This window comes from Schistocerca gregaria, chromosome 4 (assembly GCF_023897955.1).
Source record: "Schistocerca gregaria isolate iqSchGreg1 chromosome 4, iqSchGreg1.2, whole genome shotgun sequence".
NCBI classification, from domain to species: domain Eukaryota; kingdom Metazoa; phylum Arthropoda; class Insecta; order Orthoptera; family Acrididae; genus Schistocerca; species Schistocerca gregaria.
Genome location: NC_064923.1, coordinates 567,876,100 through 567,899,839, shown reverse-complemented (window position 1 = coordinate 567,899,839; position 23,740 = coordinate 567,876,100). Strand labels below are relative to the sequence as shown.

The following is a 23,740-nucleotide window of genomic DNA, read 5'->3' as shown; positions in this document are numbered from 1 at the left end:
TATACACTAGGCCATTTGAGTAAAGCAAGTTTATTGCATGCATTTAAAAGCGACAGAGTATATTTTTAAAGCTCGACATTTTTACAGTGCCTCTTTTGGCGTAGTTGTTGCAACAACGAAGACACTCCACTTGTTTTAACGTTGTTAACGTGTAGAATGAATATAAGATATTGCAAGTTTTAGTGAGTGTCACTGATTTCGCAGGTTTCAAAGGCGATTCCTCGTAGATTCAGCTGTGTGCGTCCTTTCTACAACCTGGCGTGGCTGCCGCCTCCGTTCGCACCTCAGGCTGCACTGCTCATACGGCCACCGCCCTCGGGTCACAGCGTGGCGACGCTCCGGCCCGCCCCAGCGACGCTTGCAAGCGCGTCTCCTCCTCGCACTCGCAGTTCGGGAGAGTCCTGCTGAACGACGAGCAGCACCTTCCCCAAGTTCTCCCTCCTCCAGAGCTGCGCCAGCGCCTCACCAACCTGGAACAATGTCCAGAAGCTACAGGTAATATTTCCACTTTCACATTAGCCGCTGTTGCGTGAAAAACTCACCCTTTCAAAATCTAAAACGGAGTGAATACGAGGTCTAATAGTGCGCTCGGCCCGCAGCTGGAAGACGTGGTCGAGTATGGAGCGCACTTTCTTCTGGTTGTTTTCGAGATAGTGACCAACGTTTAGCCCTGATATTGCGTGATTCCTGCCGATTATGTCTGAAGATGGTATTCGTTTCGTATTCCACGTTGATCGTAGTCCCCACAAGGTAGTTTTCGGGTACTTCGCTGAGCTGTTTGTACCTGGAACAATGTAAATATTAGTTACGAACTTATGCATGTAACAAAGACCTTAATCATTAATAATATATTCGTCTTCACTATTTACCCGGCCTCTGTAGCCGAGCGGTTCTAGGCGCTTCAGTCCGGAACCACGCTGCTGCTATTACTGCAGGTTCAAATCCTGCCTCGGGCATGGATGTGTGTGATTTCCTTAGGTTAGTTAGGTTTAAGCAGTTCTAACTTCTAGCGGACTGATGACCTCAGATGATAAGTTCCATAGTGCTTAGAGCCATTTGAAATATTTTTCCCCCTTTACTATTTACAACAGCCCGCCAACGCCAGGGTGATTTTTCGATTCCGCGACTGCAGAATACATTTGGTTTTCAGGCGAAGAACTCGTCGAGCCATGTTCGGAGCGCATTTTCACCCGGAAATGAAGTTTCTTGTAGGTTGTTGGATAGAAAGCGGGAAATGTAAAATCTGAGGGCGGAGGATCAGGTGACCATGGTGGGTGCAGAATGTCTTCACAACCTAACTCGTGTATAGTGTTTTTTGTCAGTCTAGCAGACTGAAGGCGGCCGTTATCGTGGAGTAGCATCACTTCACGCAGTCTTCCTTGACGCTGCTCTTTAATTGCATTTGCAAGAGTTCTCAATTGACTGAATTACATTGATCGTCTACGTGAGGGAAATGGCACTCCATCCCAATGTACCAGCAATGAATCAACCCACCACGACACTGGTCATAACCCAACTTTTAGCTACATCTGAGGTTACTTACAGGTTACGTGATTTGGTTGGTTCGGCCTGAAGAAAGTTTACCACACTAGTTCATATATTTGTGAGACCAACAAGAATAACTCTTACTCTGGAATGAATTTGAAGACTAACTGTAGAGGCAGGGTGTGATGTTTTGTCTCTCTAACAGTCAGATCCTACAGGAATGAAAAGAATGTGGCAGTGCTCCCATTAACCACTACGTGCACAGTCCCATATCCCTAGGCAGCCATGGTTTTCTCAGACTAATATAAACCTATACATCTACAATAACTGTCAGCTTGGGATATCGATTTTACCCGCCTCATCTGTGCGAAATGAAAGTACCTCTATACTCCGGAGCTCACCCAAATGAACTTCTACGCCTCAGTCGTGAGGTAATGGAATGCTCATCATTATAAAGACAGCTGAACGATCTATACACGGCATTAATCAAAGCAGGAATACCAATCAGAAGTTTTGTACTGCAACAATATTCTGCTAGTTACTCCGAGAGGACTAAATCATCCTGGCCCTATTCTTGGAAAAAACAGACACCCAGCTCTAAACGAGATATAAGAACACTAAGATCACTACCAAAGGTTGTACCTTACTCTTCTGCAGTTTAAATCAGACATGATCGTCATTACGTAAGTCGTTTCAGCTTCACGTTACAAAGGGGTTTACACTGTTTAAACTTTAATAATTCTAAGAAAAGTAATAAGAACTATGAATTTGTAAGTTACATAAATGGTCGAGACATTACTGATTTTTTACTGTTGTTCAAAACGTCCTCCATCGGCAACAATAGTGTCTGCAACGCTGCGGAACAGATCGACAACACACACGTGCTATGGTTGCCACTGGATAGATTCACAGGCCATCACAGTCACCTCTGCCCCGTCATCCAGCGTACGTTGCTTTCCGGAGTAGACGGTGTTCTTAAGAGTTCCCTATAGAAAGAAATGTAATGGCGTTACATCGGGGGATCTTCTTGGAAACTCTACACTTCGTCGGCCTATCAGCCTCTCGAAAAATATTTCATCCAGGAATTGCCACAGGTCACGACGATAATGTGACGGTTCACTGTCTTCTTCGGAAAAAACATCTCGTTACAGCTGGTACAATCCGTTCCTGCGTCATGGTGAAGTACCCTCACCCGTCACTATTCTTCCAAAAAAGAAAAATCGATAAATCCTCTGACACATGCCGCGTTACACTGAAAACCCGTGAAGTGTATTAACAGTTTGTTATTACGTAAAATGTGCATTATCTCCTGCCCAGTACACACGCTAATCGATGGTTCCGTTCCATTTAAACGTCGGCTCATCAGACCAAAGAATGTAAGTCACCTTTTCATCATCGCAAATTCATTCACGAAATTCGAAGCGCCTCTCTGGATCGTCCTCGCGTCGAACAACCTGGGAGTGTACGGTTTACACTTTGCTCGCCTTAAAATGTGGTGAACACTACGTGCTTGCAACTGATACGCGCTCAGCTCGCCGTATGGACTTCTCTGCGGATGTTGTGAGAGCTTGGACCATTGCGCGCACCCCTCGTTCTTTCACTACCGATTTATTCCTGCCCTACAGTTCTTTCTTCGTATCATTTAGTCTTGTTATTGTTATACGTGACGGTGGCGCAGTACCAAACTACTACTGGCATTATCTCTGCACTTTCACGTTTTGCATATTTCCAATAAAACATTGAAATCCACTATCTTTGCTCAGAAGACAAGTTTCCAGCCATCTTATTTCGTATAGTGACTGGGAACTGAAAACTAGAAACAAATAGGTGGCTTCTCACACTAGTCACGAGGTCACCACGTAGCCACAAGTTAATCATGTTTTGGATCAGGCTATCATTAATACTTCAGTTAATAAATTTCAGCCAGTGCAAGTCCATTTCTGTAACACCCTGTATATCTGGCTTGGTTAAGAAATTATTTAGGAAGAGACGATGTCTAAATTATTATAACATGCTCTAGCGGAAAAACATCCACCAAGCGAACAATGGCTAAATAAATATCGTCATTGCTGAACAGAGTCATGCAACGCTCAAGTAATGCCAGAAATCTGCTACACAATAGCAATACCTTATTAGAGCTACAGGACCAAAATGAGCGCATATTTCATTCACAACGTTTGACAGGAAGTAACTATATTTAGAAGGTGGAATGGAAGGTACACAACACTTCCAGGTTCTGCTGGATTTCCTAACGCCAAGACTTGCTCCTTGTAATTTCGTGGACATCACGTTTTTTTAAACAATAAGAGTCGCAAATCTACCGTCTACTAAAGACAATAGTCCTCTTTTTATTTTAGCAGCTTAATTTTCTTACAGAGAGTACACTCACCAATGGTAACCAACCTTCCACACGGTTTAAGCAGACTTAAACACTTCGTAATATCTGCTCCACCGGCGCTGTTTATCACCAGGTCTACGCCATCTGGGTACGCTTCCATAATTTTGCTTACATAATCTTGTTCGTGGCGAAATACACGCTTCACGCCAAGGTATCTCAGATTTACATGTTTCGAAAATGACGCTGTCCCCAAAATGGTGACTTGAGGAACTGTTCGCGCAAGCTGAATTACAGCTGTACCGACGCCACCTGCAAATGAAGGTCAGTAAGCTAGTTATTACACCACACAAAATTTTAAGAATGTCCTTGTAGCATTAAATAATTGAATATCTCATTGCATATTGCTTAATTCTAAGAGAAGTGGCTGCAGTGAAGAAGTACTTTTAATTTATGGGTGTTTATTGCAAGATTACAAGGCTGCACAGCGTGTGTTAGTATACGATTTAAGGAGCGTAGGACTATAAGTGACACTAACCCATCCACATTTGTTGCACACTTAAGACACCAACCACAAAATACCTAGTGTAGATGGATCACTTCAAATATTACACAAGTTACAGAAAGGAAAAATCAAGGATGTTACACAAGAAATTGAAATTTATATCCATCTAAAAGGTCAGACAGTTTTAAATGAGCAAAAAGAACTGCGAAATTCCTAGACATATTTCTACCAATTCTACAGGGAAGCATTACAGAAGCATAGAATGTAAAATTATCACTGCACTCATTAGTAAATATGACTGTAATACGAAACATCAGGCAACCATAAAGCACTTTTTACTCTACGCTCTTAGTTCTCAGTACTGCTTCATTAGGGTACTGTGATAGATTTCATATACAAGATCTTTGTACTAACTATTCAAAAACTGAACAAATATTTACACTAATGATGAACGATAATTAAATATAAATGATAACAGAAGCATATGCAGGTTAAGTAGAAAAATTTCTGTAAAATAACTAATCTTCCTAGTGTTAAGTACGTTTTATATAAGAGATCTGCAACACCTGCTCAAAAGTAACGTGCTCCTAAAATAGCGTGAACATCTGTTTTATTTTATGAGCATAACATGATGTCACAGGAGCAACGGCGCATATGACATAAGCTACTCCTAAAAAATCATCCATAAAGTAAGTTATAATGTACTTAGTATATCTATAGACATGACTTTTTCGTACATCGAAGTCGCAAGTGTCACTACTGTAACCAATGCATGAAGCTTCCGTTTTAGATACTTGAAAATGGTCAGAGATCGAAAGTGTACAATCGTGTAAGAAACAAAGAGAATGGCAGCTGAAAGCTTCAAGAAACCTTTCAAAAAATTCATCGCAGCTGCGGAACCTATCGCCCTGAAAATCGAGATCTGATTTTTGACATCCTTAGAAACACTAGAGAGAGATCTATATCGTACAATAATTTAAAGCACTTTATACGCAACATGTCTGTGTCAGATACATCGAAGCGATTTTCTATCAGCCTGGAGAGCAGTGAGCTTAGGTGTCTCCCTTCAGATTGTAATCCTACTTGTTGTGACTAGCCGGCCGGGGAGGCCGAGCGGTTCTAGACGCTACAGTCTGCAGCCCCGCGACCGCTACGGTCGCAGGTTCGAATCCTGCCTCTGCCATGGATGTGTGTGATGTCCTTAGGTTAGTTAAATTTAAGTAGTTCTAAGTTCTAGGGGACGCAGAAGTTTAGTCCCATAGTGCTCAGAGCATTTTGAACCATTTTGTCGCGACAACGCCTTAACATCAGGCTGTAAATGTCAGCTGTCAACTAGTTTTTAGTCTGCCTGCACTCAAGCGCAAACTGGAGCGAAGTAACTTGAAATGGAACCAGCCCAAACCATTAACAGGATGCCACATTTTTTCTTATTGGACAATACTTCAGATAGCCCTTAAACTATTGTTACGAAGGTTACTTCGTGTGCACACCTGTCCATGTGTACCTAAACCAATTTCATTATAGAATACAGGAATGGCATTGGTGAGCATTACGCCACACTCCACATATCATACCCTTGCGCAGTGAAGCTTAGCGGTGACCATTACTATTCGTGGCTAATGTTATTTACAATACTTTTTCATTTACAAATGTGTATTCCCTTCCCTTCACACTTGTATGTACGCTGTGATTAGACTCCGACGAAAAAATGGCAACACCAAAAGATAATGTAGAGTAATGAAATTTCGAGAATACATTTGTCTAGCTAACGTATGTAAGCTATTAACATTCCAAGATAACAGGTTAATCTAAGCACGGGATAAGTCACTCCAAACATGAAATGCTGTTACATAAATAACCTGTGTAACCGCCAGAATGTTGCATCCAAGCATGCAGACGGGTTGAACAGGTTCCGGATGTCAGTCAGTGGGACGGCGATCCCTGCCGGGGCACCTGGTCAGTCAGTGCAGGGACGGATCACGTTTGTGATTGACGCTGGAATTGTCCGATGAGGTCTCACACGTGCTCGATTGGAGACAGATCTGGGGATCGATCAGGCCAAGCCATGTCGAGACACTGTATAGTATGTTGTGTCAGAAGAGCAGTATGTGGGCTAGATTAATCCTACCGGAGAACATCACCTGCAATGCTGTTAACGAATGAGCAGCATGTCAAATCACCAGAGTAACGTACAATTTTGCAGTCAGGCTGTGTGGGATGACTACAAGAGTAATCCTGCAAGCATACGAAATCCCACGCCAGACCATAACTCGTAGGCTCAAGTCCGGTGTGTCTAGCAGACAGATTGGATGCAGGTCAACTGGTCTCCTCCTAACTAGCACATGGCCATCAATGGCAATGACGCAGAACCGACTTTCATCAGAAAAATCAACAGACCTCCACACTGCTCTCCAATGAACTCGCTTTACACCACTTATGTTCGCAAATGGTGATTTATTTGTTTAGGGCATTAGCGCCCAGTCACAAACGTTAATGCACTAATAGCGTAGAAAAACGCAAGGGAACAACACAAAAAAATAGTTACAAAGACGCAGATAAAATAAAAGATCTCTTTGGACAAGTCCATCAATGTCATAAAACTAAGGACACGAGAAGCTGCTCGAGCCTCATCAGCTGAAAGTTCCTGTGAGGTAGACGGCAGACAGGACAACGTGACAGTGAAGAAAACTGGGACAGGACAATAAAACATGGCGCACCGTCAATGGATGACCACAGGGGCACTGCGGGGCAGGGTCACCGAACAACAGGTAGCGGTGGCTAAATCGGCAATGCCCAATCCGCAACCTGGCCAAAATGACCCCATCTCGCCGGGAAGGGCAGTGAGGAGGTCGTCCAAGCCGTCGGGATTAGTTTGATGGCCGTAAGCTTATTTTCATGGAGAGAGGACCAAGCCTCATACCACAATGATGAAACGCGCCTACAAAGAACCCCACTAAAATCAGTTGATGGGACAAAAAAGGAAGCTGTCCGAGGCAGGAGGACAGCAGCCTTGGCCGCAGCATCAGCAGCTTCGTTCCCAGGCACACCAACGTGGCCAGGAATCCACCAAAAAAAAAGGGACACGAGCGCCGGTATCAGCTAGCGACTGAAGGGACGGCTGAATTCGTTGCACGAGAGGGTGGTCCGAATATGGGTCACGGAGACACTGAATGGCGCTCAAAGAATCAGAGCAGATGGCACGGGAAGAATGACGATGGCGGCGGATATAGTGAACAGCCTGATAGAAAGCAAAAAGCTCAGCTGTAAAGCTTGAACACTGGTCAAGGAGCCGGTATTTAAGAGTATCATCCCCAACGACAAAGGCACATCCGACGCCAGTAGTAGTCTTTGAGCCATCTGTGTAAATAAAGACGTTATTAGCGAGCCTCGAACGAAGTTCGACAAACCTCGACCGGTATATCGAATCCGCGGTCCTCTCCTTTGGGAGCGAGCCGAGTTCAAGGTGAACGCGAAGCTGAACGTGGAGCCAAGGTGGCGTCGGGCTCTCACCCACTCGAAATGTCGTAGGGAGGGTAAAAACAAGTTGCTGAAGCAGGCAACGAAAGCGAACTCCAGGAGGTAACAGGGCAGAGAGATACAGCCCGTATTGTCGGCCGAGAAAGTCGTCAAAGAAGGAGAAATATGACTGGTGGACGGGCATTGATATCAGTCGGCAGGCGTACCGACAAAGCAACATATCGCACCGGTAGTTAAGCGGTAATGCGACAGCTTCGGCATACAGACTCAACAGGGCTGATGCAGAATGCTCCAGTCGCGAAAGATGGACGGCCAGGCAAAAGAGTAGGCAAAGCTCCCATAATCCAGGTTTGATCGGACAATGGACTGATATAAGAGAAGCAGGACCATTCGATCTGCTCCCCATGACGTACCCCTGAGAACACGGACATTTAGGGAATAGGTACCATGAGCAGCCAAGTAAGACACATGTGGAGACCAGCAAAGTTTCCTGTCAAATGTAAGACCTAAAAATTTTGTTGTCTCCACAAATGGGAGAGCAACGGGACTGAGATGTAAGGATGGTGGAAGAAACTGTTTGTAACGCGAGAAGTTCATACAGACCGTTTTCTCAGCAGAAAAACGGAGACCGTTTGCGAGACTCAAGGAATATGGACGGTCTAGACAACGCTGAAGACAGCGCTCCAGCCGACATGTTCTCTGAGCCGTGCAGTAGATCGTAAAGTCGTCCGCGAAAAGGGAGCCTGAAACGTCAGCTGGAAGGCAATCCATTATTGGATTGATAGCTATGGAAAAAAGGGACACGCTCAAAACTGAGCCCTGGAACACCCCATTCTCCTGGCGAAAGGCATCTGACAAAACAGAACCCACACGAACCCTGAACATTCGATCCATTAAAAAAGCATTCATAAAAACAGGGAGGCGACCGCAAAGGTCCCAAGTGTGCATAGTGCGGATAATGGCCACCCTCCAACAGATGTCTTAAGCCTTCTCCAAATCGAAGAACACAGCCACCGTCTGGCGGTAGCGCAAAAAGTTGTTCATAATGAAGATCGGCAAGGTAACTAGGTGGTCAACAGCAGAGCGGTGCCTACGAAAGCCATATTGGACTTTGGTAAGGAGGCGTCGAGCTTCAAGAAGCCAAACCAATCGAAATGTTACCATGCACTCCACCTTGTAGACGCAGCTGGTGAGGGAGATGGGGCAATAACCGGAAGGAAGGTGTTTGTTCTTTCCTTGTTTCGGTATGGGAAGAACAATTGCTTCACGCCAGCGTGTGGGAACTTTACCTTCAGTCCAGATGCGATTATAGGCGCCAAGAAGAAAGCCTTTACCTGCAGGAGAAAGGTCCTTCAGCATCTTAATATAGATACCACAGGACCCCAGAGCAGAGGATCAGGACCGGGCGAGTGCACTTTCGAGTTCCCACACGGCGAAGGTGGCATTGTAACTTTTACGATTCAAAGACTCGAAAGAAGGTTGCCGGGCCTCCTCTGCGTGTTTTCGGTGAGGGAAGGCAGGGTGGTAATGGACAGAGCTCGAAACCTGCGCTAAAAAGCGACCGAAGGGATTTGAGACATCCTCAGGATCCACAAGGACTTCATTCGCTACAGTTAGGCCAGAAGTCGGGAAGTGGACCTTGGTGCCAGATAGCCGGGCGGGCCACCCCAGACAACCGGAGGAGGAGTATGTTGAATGAGCTGGTGGAAGCCACCCAGCAAGCCTTTTTGCTTTCTTTGATAACACGACGACATTGTGCACGGTGTCATGTGGAACTGTCAGTTCGCCATCTTAGTGTGACGTTGGAAGGTGTGTAAAGCATGTCGCCGAGCAGGAATAGCGTCGCTGCAAGCTGTAGTCCACCAGGGGACTGGGACTCGACGTGGAGAAGAGGAAGTACGAGTGATGGAATATTCAGCAGCAGTGAGAATAACATCCGTGAGGTACGCGACCTGACTATCGCAGCTGGAGAAATTTTGATCGTGGAACGTTGCCAGGGAGGTTAGAAGCCCCCAGTCGGCTTTGGAGATGTTCCAGCTAGTGGAACGTGGAGAAGGGATGTGATGCAGGAGATGGATGACGCAGGAGAAATGGTCTTTCGAGTATGTGTCAGACAGAGCATACGACTCGAACTGACGTGCAAGTTGGATAGTGGATATTGAGAGGTCCAAGTGGGAACAGGTATGTGAAAAGGATGTAGGTGCACCGGTATTTAAGCAGACTAGATTGAGGTGGTTGAAAAGGTCTGCCAAGAGGGAGCCTCTCAGGTAGGATTCTGGAGAGCCCCAAAGAGGATAGTGGGCATTAAAGTCTCCAATCAACAGAAAAGGTGTAGGAAGCTGAGCAATCAGTTGTATCATGTCTGCCCTAGTAAAGCCAGACGATGGAGTGTAAACAGTACAAATGGATAATGTGAAAGTGTGGAGAGTAATTCGCCTGCAGATCTGTGTGCAATGTGATTGTATCGTAATAGGCATCATCACGAACCAGTAACATGGCCCCTCCATGAGCCGGAATACCTGCCGCAGAGGGTAGGTCAGAACGCACGGAGGCATGTGCGCTAGGTCAATACGATCGCATGGGGGTAACCGTTTCTTGGAGATCTACGGCAAGTGGGCAATGCATTCGAAGTATCAATTTTAGTTCCTCTCAGTTGGACCGAATGCCGCGAATATTCCATTGAAGTGCCATTATGAAAACGAAAAGAAATAGAAGAAACAAGAAAGGGTCATCTCGATGGCCGCTGAGGGCTGGCTTCAAGGGAGCACTTCTGCTGCAATTGATAGGTGGCGAGTCATGGTCCATCAACAGTTGCGTCTGCCACCTTCCTGAGCTGGTCAGGAGGGGTTGCTTCCTCCGCCGGTGAAAGGGCAGATGATAGGCTACCAGCGGTGCGACCTAGCGAAACTGAAGATGATCGGGGACGGCAACTGCTGGGTAACGCAGAAGAAGAAACGCGCCTCGGCGGAGATTGAGAACTCTTCTTTCTATGAGCCTTCTTTGAAGAATTCCGTTTTGTCGAAAGAACAGTTGATGGCTGTGAAGTTTATGTACGCAAGAAATCTTCTCGTGTCGGTTCTTTTTTGGAGGTCCGAGCATCTGATTTAGAGGTCCTCATCTTAGCAGTAGCATATGATTATGTTTGAGCCTTAGGGTTGGTGGGAGGAAGAGGAGACGTTGATCAGGCACTGGCCGATCTGACGACCGAATCGCTAAATGTTAGATAGCATATCTGTGTAGCTACCTCCCTGGTAGGCCGAGGAAAGGCGAGAACAGTACTGTATTGACCTGCCGGAAGCACAGTGGGCTTTCTGCTATTGAATAACTTGCGAGCAGCCGAGATCGACACCTTCTCTTTCACTCGAATTTCCTGTATACTTTTCTCGTCTTTGTAGACGGGGCAGTCGCGAGAGGAGGCAGCATGGTCGCCCATACAGTTAATGCAACGAGGGGATGGAGGTGGACAGTCACCCTCATGGGCGTCCCTGCCACAGGTAACGCGTTTAGCCACACTAACAAGACTGCCGTGTATGGTTAAACCGCTGACATTGTTAACACCTCATAGGGCTGGGTACGTACGGCCGAACAGAAATGATCTCATAACCCGCTTTCATTCGCAAAGGCAGTTGCACATTGTCGAATGTCAGGAAAATTTGGTTCAGGTCAGTATGAGGTTCTTGTCGACCCTTTTCATGACCCAATTGACGGCCGTCACTCCCTGATCAGATAGGAAAGACAGAATCTCCTCATCAGTTAGTCCATCGAGTGCCCTGGTTTACACCACGCCACACGACGAATTCAAGGTGCGTTAGGCCTGCACCCGTACAGGAAATGTGTGTAAGAGTTGCTCGAAGTTATTTTTGGGCCTGGAAGGCGCTCCCTGTCTCCAACAGCAAGGGACCGTTGCGCAACCAAGTACAAGATTTCACTGGTCCTGCAATCGCATCTACACAATTCTGAATGACGAAAGGGTTGATTGTTGAGAAATCGTGACCGTCAGATTTTGTGACAACAAGAAACTTCAGTGCCTGGCGGTAGAATTTTCGGAACAGGAGTTTCGTCTAGCTTTCTTGTTTGGGCTGAAGACAGGGAAGAAGAACAAGAAGAACAAGAAGAAAAATCCATTGTTGATGAATCCCCCACGATTGCCAGCGTCTCCGATGGCGCGCTCCTTCCTTGTGGGGGCCCTCTCAGTGTGCACTCCCGTCTTAGGTGATTGTACACACCTCAGGTCACACCTACCAAGAAACGAATGGAGGGACCAACCGGCACATTTGGAAGGTAACAGCTCAGGCTGTCACCCCTCCCTGGGCCTGGCCTTTACCATGGGGTACGTGCGTGCCTTACTTGGCTGCCCAGGGCGGGGAATTACGCGTTACCCCGACACTGGCTATGCGTGCGAACACGTGGGTCTGCCTTCAGACACGCACAGGGAGGAAAGAAGAGAGGAAAGAGAGATAGGGATAGAACAAAGGATCTCAAACGCCGAAGCGGAGAATAAGACACGGAGAATAGGGCAAGGAGAATAAGACAGAGATAGAAGGGCATGAAAGCAAGGAGAAGAGTGAATGTAGGTAAAGACCAATAGAGGAAGAAAGCCTGAGGATGGAGAAGAACAAAGGAGACAGGATCCTGGAGTCTTCAAACGTCTGTCTCCAGACGAAGGCCCAATACATTACTCCCAAGAAGAGGGTGTGTGAAGGGGAAGTAAGGGGGGGGGGATTGGTGATGAGGAGGGATGGGGGAGGGGGGGGGGCAGCCCGGAAAGGAAGGAGAACTGCACTAGCTCGGCGTCCCATGCTCGCTACGCATGTATCCACAGAAGGGTTGTGGACCCCCTGGGGGTGAGGGGGGGGGGTTGAGGGCAAATGGTGATGGTTTGTAGTCACTGGAATGCACGCTACAGGACGCCTGGCTCGGAGCTTTCCTTTAAGTGTGTCATTTGTAACAGTTCGTTGTGTCACTTTGGTGCGAACTGGTGCTCAATTTGCTATAGCAGTGGGATGCACAGGTCAATCTCCCTTTGTTTAATGAAGGTACTTCACATTCGCAATGAATTAAAGTTGACTGAATGTCTTAAAAGTTTTCTATTCTAATTAACTGCTCCTTCTGAATTTATTCCCGTTAGGTCTTTAATGCAGCCTTTCTACAACCTCCCATGATAATGTAAGTGTTTCATCTATGAAATCAGGACATCGCAAGATCTTGTATAATTCATGGAATTCACTCTATATTGCTATGAGGACATTTTGGGTTAGGCTTTGCCGTGAATTATTGAAATTGAAGACAAGTTTATTATTACGAGTTGTTATTTAATTGATTTCTATAATACGTTTAGAAAGATTCAAAGCTCTATCATAAGGTGGATTTATTTGTATCAGTATGACGAGTTTATTGTGTTATGGCTTTTGGGTAGTCTGGCGCATTATCCAGTAGAGAAACAAAGCACTCTTTCGGAATATGACTCTGTGGAGGTCTTTGACAAATATGTGGAAATAAAAAATGAGAACTAAAATGGAATATATCCAGTTGTCACAGGCTTCTTTCTCTATCGTATTACTTCATATAAAAATTGTTACATATTTAAAAGCCGGTATGTGCAAAGAACATATAACAAAAACAGAAACACTTTTAAAGTACAAAGATCATACAGCAGAGCAAAATCATTGTTTCGGAGTAAATCGAAGTGGTGTGGAGATTTTTGGTTGAGTAGATGAAACAATATGTTTAATATTTCGAGAGGTATACATATCCTTGTCTGTCGAATTTGTGTAACAAACTATGCACTCAGCAACATAATCATTACGCCTAATATTTTCAAGATTTCACCTGATTATATGACTAACAGTGACCAAATTATATGTAAATAAGAATTTTAGCTTCAGATTCAGGGATAGAGGATGAAGGATGAAAACAGTGACAGGAAAAGCAAAGTTTTGTTTACTTCAATGCTCTGGGTTTGTTAGGCTTACATCTGTTACATGTGCTGAATGATAAGGAATTACGGATATTAAGATAGATACACTCTTAACAATATAAATTGATACGTATACACACAACCTTTGTTTTCTTTAGGGTGCAAAAGCACTTGAGGGCATAAGCGGCCATGCCATAAACTTGGAATATCAATAAGAAGAAGATAAAAGCTAGTATACATTAAGCCCAATCGACGGAAGGGAAAAGCTAAAAACCAAGGACTTCCATTTGGAGAAACGTCCACAAAATACGCCGCAGAGATAGCGGAGTCTCCTAACCAATGATTAAATGTTATTCGCCTTATTTCTACAACGGATAGAAAGAAAATGCGTCGGCCGCGGTGGCCGAGCGGTTCTAGGCGCTTCAGTCCCGTACCGCGCTGCTGCTACGGTCGAAAGATCGATTCCTGTCTCGGGCATGGACGTGTGTGATGGTTAGTTAGGTTTAAGTAGTTCTAAGTACAGGGGGACTGATGAATTCAGATGTTAAGTCCCATAGTGCTTAGACCCATTTGAACCATTTTTTGAAAGAAAACGCAATCGACAGCCCCCACGTCGTTCGCTAAAACGGCCGATAGCTCAGACAGCAAACCTACACCGGAAGGTATGCGGCTACAAAGGGGCATTAGGTCAGCAAATGACGAACCATCGAAGGTAGATGACACACCAGAGTGAGGGGGGATTATGAAGTAACAAATGGCGATGGCTAAAATAACAGTGTCCAGTACGTAGCTAGCTAAAATGATCTAACCGCGACGAGAGGGCCGAGAAGAGGTCGACCAAGCCGTCGGGAGAGGCTGCCTTTCTCGGAACTTGCTCCCATGAAGAGAAGACCAGTGGTGATACCAAAGCGATACCATCTGCCGACGGACGGCCACATTGAGATCATGCAAGAGATAGAAGGCCGAGGTAGGACTACTGGAGTCTTGGCGATAGTGTCAGTAGCCTTATTTCCCGTAAGACATCGGTGACCGGGAACCCACGAGAACATCACGGCGGCTCCCTCAACAGTGAGCAAGTGAAAGATTACTTGGACCCGTTGAACTAGGGGATGGACTGTGCACAGAACACACAGGCTCTGGAGGGCACTGAGAGCATAAGAGCATATGTCAACTATAAAGCGTGTGTCGCCTGATGTACTAGGTGGCCTGATAGAGGATGAAGAAATTTGTTGTAAAAATAGATTAGTTTTCTGGAAGCGAATACCGAAAAAGGTCGGTGCTAATGGCAAAGGCACACCAGACACTGCGGTTGGTCTTAGAGTCATCAATATATACGAGATTGCTATCGCAAGTTGTGTTCGAAGGTAGAGAAACTTAAAGAGAGAGACCGAATCTGGAGTAGTGTCCTTGTGAAAAGAATGAAGTCCAAGAGGAACAATGGCTGCAGCACTAGGCTAAGGCGGTGAAGGGTTCACAGCAATCGGGAACGTGGCAGGAAACGTGAAGTTAAGCTGCCAGAGCATTAGCTGAAAGTAAATTCTGGGAGCTAACAGAAGGAAGGCGCACTCCATACCGGCGGTCAAGCTATCAGATTCGAGAAGGAAACTCGGGGTTTGTGGCTGGGTATGGAAGATACAAGCCACGCGTTTCTGCAGAGGACGACATCACGGTGGTATGCCAGTGGTAGTTCGGCAGATTCTGCATAAACTCTCAACCAGGCTACTGTAAAATGCGCCAGCGGACAAACGTCTTCCACGATGGTGGATTCTGTTAAGACGGCTTAAGATGGACCGACGTGCAGAGGAATAAGCGAAACACTCGTAATGTAGTTGCGAAAGGTAGACGGATCAGTTTCAACAGAGGGGGATGGTAATATCGTCTTGCCCTGGGATGGAAGATCGGAATGAAGTGAGAGCATGATCTAGATCCCGAATAGTACAAGGGGCATTGTAGCAGTCACGCTTCTGGGAAGAGAAGGGTATCATCCGAGAAGCTCCACTCATTTCCAATGGAGGTAGGCGGGGTGACAGTGAGTGGAGCTGGAAATCTTCACAAAATAGCAGCCCACGGTGTTGAAGACGATTTCATTGTCGATCCTCTTGCTCCAACGGACAAGCCAGAAATCGGGGAATGGACCTTGGAAGTGGAGAGCCGATGGTGATTACTCCACAAGACGGCAGAGGAAGTGAAACTTAACTAGCAAAGGAAATCATCCAGCTTTTTTCTGTCCAGAAGAGTGCGACACGTTGTGCACGGAACTGTTTGCAATAGTAGGAGATGGTTAAAAAAACGCAGATAGCACGTCTCCAAGAGTAAATCGCGTTGCAGCACGCCTCAGCTACCAGCGAGTCTGGACAAAGTGCGATAAAGAAGTGCGAGGATGGAACATTCTGTGGCGACAAGGATAACGTTCGTAAGCTACACTTCCTGGCCATCACAACTGGCCGGAGCAATGCCTCCAGTTGGACTTAGAAAACTGTCAGTTGGGCTTCCATGCAGTTGTGGTAGGAGTCAGCAGATGGATAGCCGAGAACCTTTCCTGCCACTAAGTAACAATGCGGATGCGCGGTGCTGGCCGTCAAAGCATGGTTGAACTACAGGCACCATGAGCCGTGTACCTCCTTCCTGGTGGAATGACTAAACGACCGGCTGTCTGATCACTTCCGCCTCTTAGGCACTGTTCATGCACGACTGTATACATCTTTGGGGGGGGGGGGGGGTAGTGACATCTCTGAACAATGAAAACGACTGTGTCTTGTGATACAATATCCACAGTCAACGTCTTTCTTCATGAGTTCTGGGAACCGTGGTGATACAAAACTTTTTGATGCTTGTATTATGTCCGAGTGTGTATAGCAGTTTGTTAGTGTTGGAGAGTTTGCGTGTGAAAGCAATGCAACCAGTGTGTTTTCTGTGTTGAAGTAAACGGTTTACTATAAACACTTAACATCTCTCCCTGTCGCTCCAGCCATTGGATTTCCTTAAAATCATTTGGCCGAGACAGTTTAGGATTTACTGACCTCAGAGTAAGTAGGTGAGCAAAGGACAAGTTTGTTCCCTATAAAGGGATGGTAGCTTTTACTGTATTTTTACTAACACAAGAACAACTAGACGTTGGTACCAGCTTTGGTTGGTTTGCTTAATCCTCATCACAATACAAGATCTCTTCCTCTCCTACGTAGTAGATTAACTTCTTGCTGTCACTATGTAATACAAACATTATAATATTACACACTGTTTACGTACCTCCTATGGATTGCATGAAAATGACCTGTTTAGTCTTGAGGTGTCCAAATTCGAACAAACACAAGTGTGCCATCAAGTAGTTAAGTCCGAGACCCACAGCGGTTTTGGGACTAATGTAGTCCGGCAGCAGAAAACAGTTTCTTCTTGGAACTTGGATGGTGTGACGGAAAAGACCACCTTGCATCTGCAAACAAAGAACTTTTTGTCCCACCTGGGACAAATACGTGATTGAAAAACTTGTCTCGATACTGTTACGTGAGGTGCATGAATAAAAATTGTTTTAGTCTAACAACTGAACGAGGTAAATGAAGCACTATTGAGGTGCTCATAGTTTGTATATCACAGTTGCTGGAGAAAAAGGACGTGGGTCTCTAAGAAAATCATGAAATTCCGTAGTCTGCCTTTTGAATGGCTGCGACCAAACAGTTCTACAGACATCGAACTACAGTAATCATGTTTAAGTTACATTGTGTTCCACTGGCAGACGTGTCACCTCTACAGAACAGCATATGTGCAGACGTTGAGACAGTTATCAGAATGAAACGCTGGTGCATTCGTTGAAGTTCTCAGATTGGCGGGAATTTTCACCAACGACACGAATTTTGTTGTCGTCTTCAGTCCTGAGACTGATTTGATGCAGATCTCCATGCCACTATCTTGTGCAAGCTGCTTCATCTCCCACTACGTACTGCAGCCTACATCCTTCTGAATCTGTTTAGTGCACTCATCTCTTGGTCTCCCTCTACGAGTTTTATCCTTCACGCTGCCCTCCAATACTAAATTGGTGATCCCTTGGTGCCTCAGAACATGTCCTACGAACCTATCCCTCCTAGTCAAGTTGTGCCACAAACTTCTCTTATCCCCAATCCCATTAAACACCTCATTAGGTATGTGATCTATCCATTTAATCTGTAGCATCACCTTTCAAAAGCTTCTATTCTTTTCTTGTCCAAACTATTTATCGTCCATGTTTCACTTCCATACATGGATAGACTCCATACAAATACTTTCAGAAACGACTTCCTGACATCAGTTATTTTGCTCCACGAATACCAAAACTCCTTCACTACTTCCAGTGTTTCATTTCCTAATCTAATTCCCTCACCATCACCCGATTTAATTCGACTACATTCCATTATCCAAATTTTGCTTTTGTTGATGTTCATCTTATTTCCTCCTTTCGAGACACTTTCCATTCCGTTCAACTGCTCTTCCAAGTCCTTTGCTGTCTAACAGAATTACAGTGTCATGGGCAAACCTCAAAGTTTTTATTTCTTCCTCATGGATTTTAATACGTACTCCGAATTTTTCTTTTGTTTCCTTCACTGCTTGCTCAATATAGAGATTGAATAACATCTCACTCCCTTCCCAAGCGCTGCTTCCCTTTCATGCCCCGCGACTCTTATAACGGCCATCTGGTTTCTGTATAAATTGTAAATAGCCTTTCGCTCCCTGTATTTTACCCCTGCCACCTTCAGAATTTGAAATAGACTATTGCAGTCAACATTGTCAAAAGCTTTATCTAAGTCTACAAATGCTAGAAACATAGGTTTGACTTTACTTTATCTAGCTTCCAATATAAGTCGTAGGGTCAGCATTGCCTCACGTGTTCCAACATTTCTACGGAATCCAAACTGATGTTCCAGAGATCGCCTTCTACCAGTTTTTCCATTCGTCTGTAATGAATTCACGTTAGTTTTATGATATTGAAAGTGTAGAAAACAACCTACATAACAAGTTACGGTCTTTCCCAACAAAGTTTGATTGATTCTGTACGATTTTCAGTGTGTGTAGTAAATCAGATGCATTATTTAAAGCAATTTAAGTGATTGCAGATGTTTTATTTACCGTTAGGTAACAATTTTTCACCCGGCTTTGCATAAGCTTTATATTATGTGCCGCGGCATTGTGTGTGCAGACGAGCCGCTCGTAGACAAAGCGAACAGTACAGCGAACACGAAATTTCCCCACTCCTAATGGGACGAAATGTCTTCCGTCACTGATAAACGTTGGGCGTCAAATCGTCTAGCAATCATCCGTTATATTGCTAATTACCTCAGTTGCTAAATCTGACAGAATAAGTCAAATCACTACACAAATATCAAACAGTACGGTGAAATCCTTGAACATTCGAAACCACAATATTCCGCCACTGTCCACAGAGGTCATGTTGCTTCAATAAAACTATCGCTGTTCTTAAATTTTGTGTTTTATATGACCAGTGATATAAAGGACAAAGAGTGAATTGAGCGCTGCTACACTGTCTAAACTGGTACAAATTGTACACGGATGGTTCCAGGATTTGCCTCTCTGCAGGGGTCACCTTTTTATGTCCAAACAAGATGGGAACATAGAGAAAAGTTCATTTTAGTGCAAACTGCATCGTTGTCAAATTTATTCAAGATTGTGGCTCTCCTTGAGTGGAGCCCCACCACCTCTCTGTGGTGGTATGTGTGGAAAGATTGCAGAGTTGATATGACCATCCACTCCTTTCTCCCCTCCACCACACGTGAATTGGCAGGAAAAAGGCTAAGTCTGTGCTGAGCTGTTGGAGAAGAAGGGCATAAGATGTTGCCTTTGTTTATTCAATTTATTTGAGAGTGTTAACCTGCTGCTGGCTTGTCCACATTCCCCCTCTCCCAAGCTCACACTTTTTTGATTGTCTATGTATATGTTAGCCTCGAAGTTTGAAGACTGACTGCTCCAGAAAACAATACTCAAGCAGAGGCTGCTGAAAACTGTCCTACAGCCGCCCCCCCCCCCTTCCCCACAGCCTCACTGGCCACCTCCCCCACATCCCTTCTGTTGCTGATTGGGTTTGTGTATATTTGTTCACCTTGTTGTGTGCCGCAATACACTCGAAAGTGGTCGGAAACTGCTGTAGCCATTGCCAGAAGCTCAAACACCAGATCACAAAGCAGCATACGCACCGGGAATTTGAATAATTATTGTAGTAACAACTGCCTGCAAAAGACTTCGCCAGGAGAGAGTGGCGTCAGCTGTACATATATTAACTTCGATGTGTGACAACAGAGTAAGCAGGTTAAGGCCAATCTTTCCACCCCTCCTAATCTCTTCTCCTTTGCATAGAGAGATACTGATTTTCCATGTCTGTTCTAGCCTGTCGCTGATGGTACACAAAGATTTCCATGCATTGTAGGTGCTATGCTTTGGTCGGTGCTGGGGTGACCACGATGTACTGTTTGAGGTCTCCGGATATCAAATCTATTTCAAGGATGTGCCGACCCCTGGAACAACAGCGAAATACTTTATTATTCGCCATGAATGGGGAAAAATAACTATCTGGGTAAAGAACAGCAAACAGCATTCGAATGCCCTCGGCTACGGGTCATGGTGGAAAGGGACAGCTCCAGGGCATGCAATTGCCAGACGAGGGTGGAGGGTCGGGCGCGTTCATCAGCAACCGTTGAGGTTGCTGCAAGCAATATGCTGGAACTGACCACTTCCAGCTACCTCGATCTCGTGCTTTCGTAGCCTCTAAGCTCTCAAAATTAGTGTGTGCAAATCTTCTAAATAAATTATTATGCCTATGGGTCTTACACTTCAGATGAAAAATATCAATACAGAACAGCGGCTTTCATGCTAACTATTCGTATGTCGAAAAAGACAGTCTTTTTTACACCCAGCAGCGAGTTATAATTCGCATTACCTCCATCTATGTTGTTTTCTAACAACCAATTCAGTAGAACTACGAACTCTGCGATACTGTTATCGATGACGAATGATCAAACTGTTGACGTCGGGGCTGTGTAACTCACTTTCTTCGTATTTTCATTTTTACGTATTTTCCATTGATTCTCGCAATTTTACCACGTTTCCATAATTTTAACTTATTTTTACCAACTACTCCGTTCCGGACTACTGCACTCTGACTCGTCATGTCAACAGAACTTCTCATTGTGTCGATCTCGTGATGCCGTGAGCTAATGATATTGGAGCATGGTTCTCAATTTCTGTATTATTGCTAAACCACCCCGTCCACTACTTCGCGAATGCTATATGTATGTGGACATATGAGGCCTTTTACACCGCCTACATGACATGACACAAATACTGTTATAGTGTGGGCGGAGGGGGCGGGGGGGGGGGGAGGGAGGGGGGGAGGGAGGAGGGGAGGGAGGAGGGGAGGGGTGGCAACACTAAGTAAGTTCCTTAGTCAAAACTATTTATAAATTTGGTGAAATTATTACTGGCCGTATTTGCTGATGTGATTGGGAGTCACGAAATATTCTCATATGTGTAGGATAAAATTGGAGACAAAGATCTCACCGACACATTTTACGATTACCATCTGAACAAATGAATCATATACACATGAGCACTCTGCCCCTCTACCTCGGAACGAGCTACTCCTTAGTTGAACCTATCGAAAAGCATCTTGAAAAGCTCTACATCTTCCCTCTACGCTTCTTTTAACCGCATGTCTTCAACCGTCCCTCCCTCTGAAAGTGTCTTCACTTTAATTTGAACTGACCAGAAGTAGGTGGGCACGAGACTAGGTACATTCGACGTCTCTAAGCAACGGAACTAGCCGAGTTGTACGAAATCAGTTTTTATATTTTTGATCCAGAAAGAACCTAACATGTGTTCCTAACTTTAAGAATCCACCGACGTTGGTGATACAATTAAGAATTCTCATTTCAATACCATAATCCTGTTCTGCGAAGATTTTTCCACACCAGTCTTATTATCTCTCTAGGTGCGCGCATGCTGAGGTGGTTAGCACTAGTTACTGGTGTGTAGTACATATGGGCCTGTAACATGTAAATGTGGAATATGACGCTGTTAATACTCCAGTGTAATAAGTTTATTTCCAACACCTGACATATAGTCATCCTGCAAGTCTTCTATCGCCCTCACCATGGTGACAAACTTCTATATGATAAAACTACTACATTCTACACCAAAGAAAGAAAAAGATTCTTTGTGACACCCACGCATTGCTCTCCAGAGGTTCACATCCGATTACGGTTTGGAAATTATGATATTCTCCCATTGGTCATATAATATGATCGTCATCAACGGAAAATGTTTGAAGAAACCGCATCTTATGATGAAATAGACAAATACATAGCAACAGTGTTTGAGGTGTGAAATTACACGGCATGCTGCGCTAACTCCGTGAACAGAACGCAGCCGTTTCCACACACAACTGTCAAGCAAATTTATACAAAGGGATTGCATGGTCATTTTCCTGGAAACACAGTTTCGCCTACGACTACAATAATTTTCAACAGCTTATTTGAAGATAAATATTCATATCTATATTTTTTTCTTAGAATTACTCTCTTTACGTTGTTTACTTGTAATTTTAAATCAACTGATTATCCTCAGTGAATGTAAACAAATTTTCATCAATTCGAGCTCTCAAATGGTACAAATATGAAATTACTTGAAAAATGTTACTTCCAAATGTGAGTAGTTGTTTTGAGGTGAGGGCCGCTCAACATCATGATCATCAGCCCTCTGACGAGAAGTCAGCATGCCTATCTCATGGGAGGGGATCAAGGCTGTCGCCACATGCAGAGCGCTTTATGATGTATTGTAGGCAGTCTCGTTCGACCTCAATTTAGCCGAATGTGGTAAATGTCAGTAACTTTAGAAAAACAGATTATTAGTGAAAGCATTACCCAAATTTGCGTAAGTAAAACAGGTATTCGCTTTACACTGGTTCTACAAATTTTTAAAACTTAAAACGAGTACAGGTCATTCTTTTATAAGTTACACAATGCAACATAGTTACTAATGTTTACACCAGTTTTACTCCCTAAAAGTTTATATACGGTCCCATATATTGTAAATAGGTCACACTGAACCTCAACATCTGCAAAGTAAAATTTACCTAATACAGAAAGAGATTACTTCCAAATTTATAAAATTTGGTACACAGTTCTTCATACCACTTTCAGTCAATCTCATTCGCTCACTAACTCACTCACTATTCCATAAGTGGTTAGTTTATATATACTAGTTAGTTTCCTGATAAACCACATCAGTTATTACTTGACAGGTCGACAACATTCTATTTACCAACACAATAATACTCTGTGCTACCACAAGTTCATTTCACCATCAGTTTCACTGTTCCAATTCTTGTCCATTATACTTATCCGGGTTGTTATGCCGTGGTCGGTTGATGAATTTTGTCTCAATTCCCAAAGTTTCGTCTCCGACTGCGGGAGACATCTTCAAGGGGGTCCGTAGGTCGATAGAAGGTCCAACACACCCACTGGCTCGCTACTGACTCTCGCTAAATTCCGTCTCAGCGAGCTCCCGCGCCGCGGTGTGACGTCACGTGTTTTGAAAACGTCAGTGCAATTGGCCGCTGTCCGTCGCCGTCGATCGCCGTTGCCATCACCCAGTAGTGGACGGGTGGTACACATCTTCTGTAACACCGGCATCCATATACCGTTTAATTTCACGCCCTCCTCCTCTCGGTTGAAATTATTTGGGTGTTTAGCTATTTCGATTGCCTCCCTGTAGAGCCTTACGTAGTATCCGCTTGTGGCCGCTAGTACTTGCGTCTCCTCGAAACGAATATTGTGGTTCCCTGGCTGGAAAGCATGCTCCGCAACAGCTGATCGTTCCGTTTCCCCTCTTCTACAGTTTCCCTTGTGCTCTTCCAAACGTTTAGAAACCGTTCTTTTAGTTGTACCCACATAAACATCACCACAGCTGCATGGGATCCTATACACTCCAGCTTTTTCCAAAGGTTTGCGAGCGTCCTTGGCAGGCTTAAGGTATTCCTATATCT

The 23,740-nt window shown here is 44.7% G+C and overlaps 1 protein-coding gene across 4 annotated transcripts in view; it reads right to left on the bottom strand.

The window, feature by feature from the left end:
* Positions 1–14: 14 nt before the first annotated feature.
* Positions 15–23,740, bottom strand: part of LOC126266992 (synaptic vesicle membrane protein VAT-1 homolog) — a 106,575-nt gene continuing 82,849 nt past the window's right edge. For 3 of the 4 annotated variants that reach the window (XM_049971735.1, XM_049971733.1, XM_049971734.1), the window contains 4 exons: positions 16,966–17,176; positions 3,875–4,132; positions 543–784; positions 79–470 (listed from right to left, as the gene is read on the bottom strand). In XM_049971735.1, the coding sequence (XP_049827692.1) occupies positions 321–470; positions 543–784; positions 3,875–4,132; positions 16,966–17,176 (861 nt within the window). In that variant the 3' untranslated portion in view covers positions 79–320. Of the gene's footprint in view, positions 471–542; positions 785–3,874; positions 4,133–16,965; positions 17,177–23,740 lie in introns of all 4 variants that reach the window. The other variant, XM_049971732.1, reaches the window with a different exon arrangement.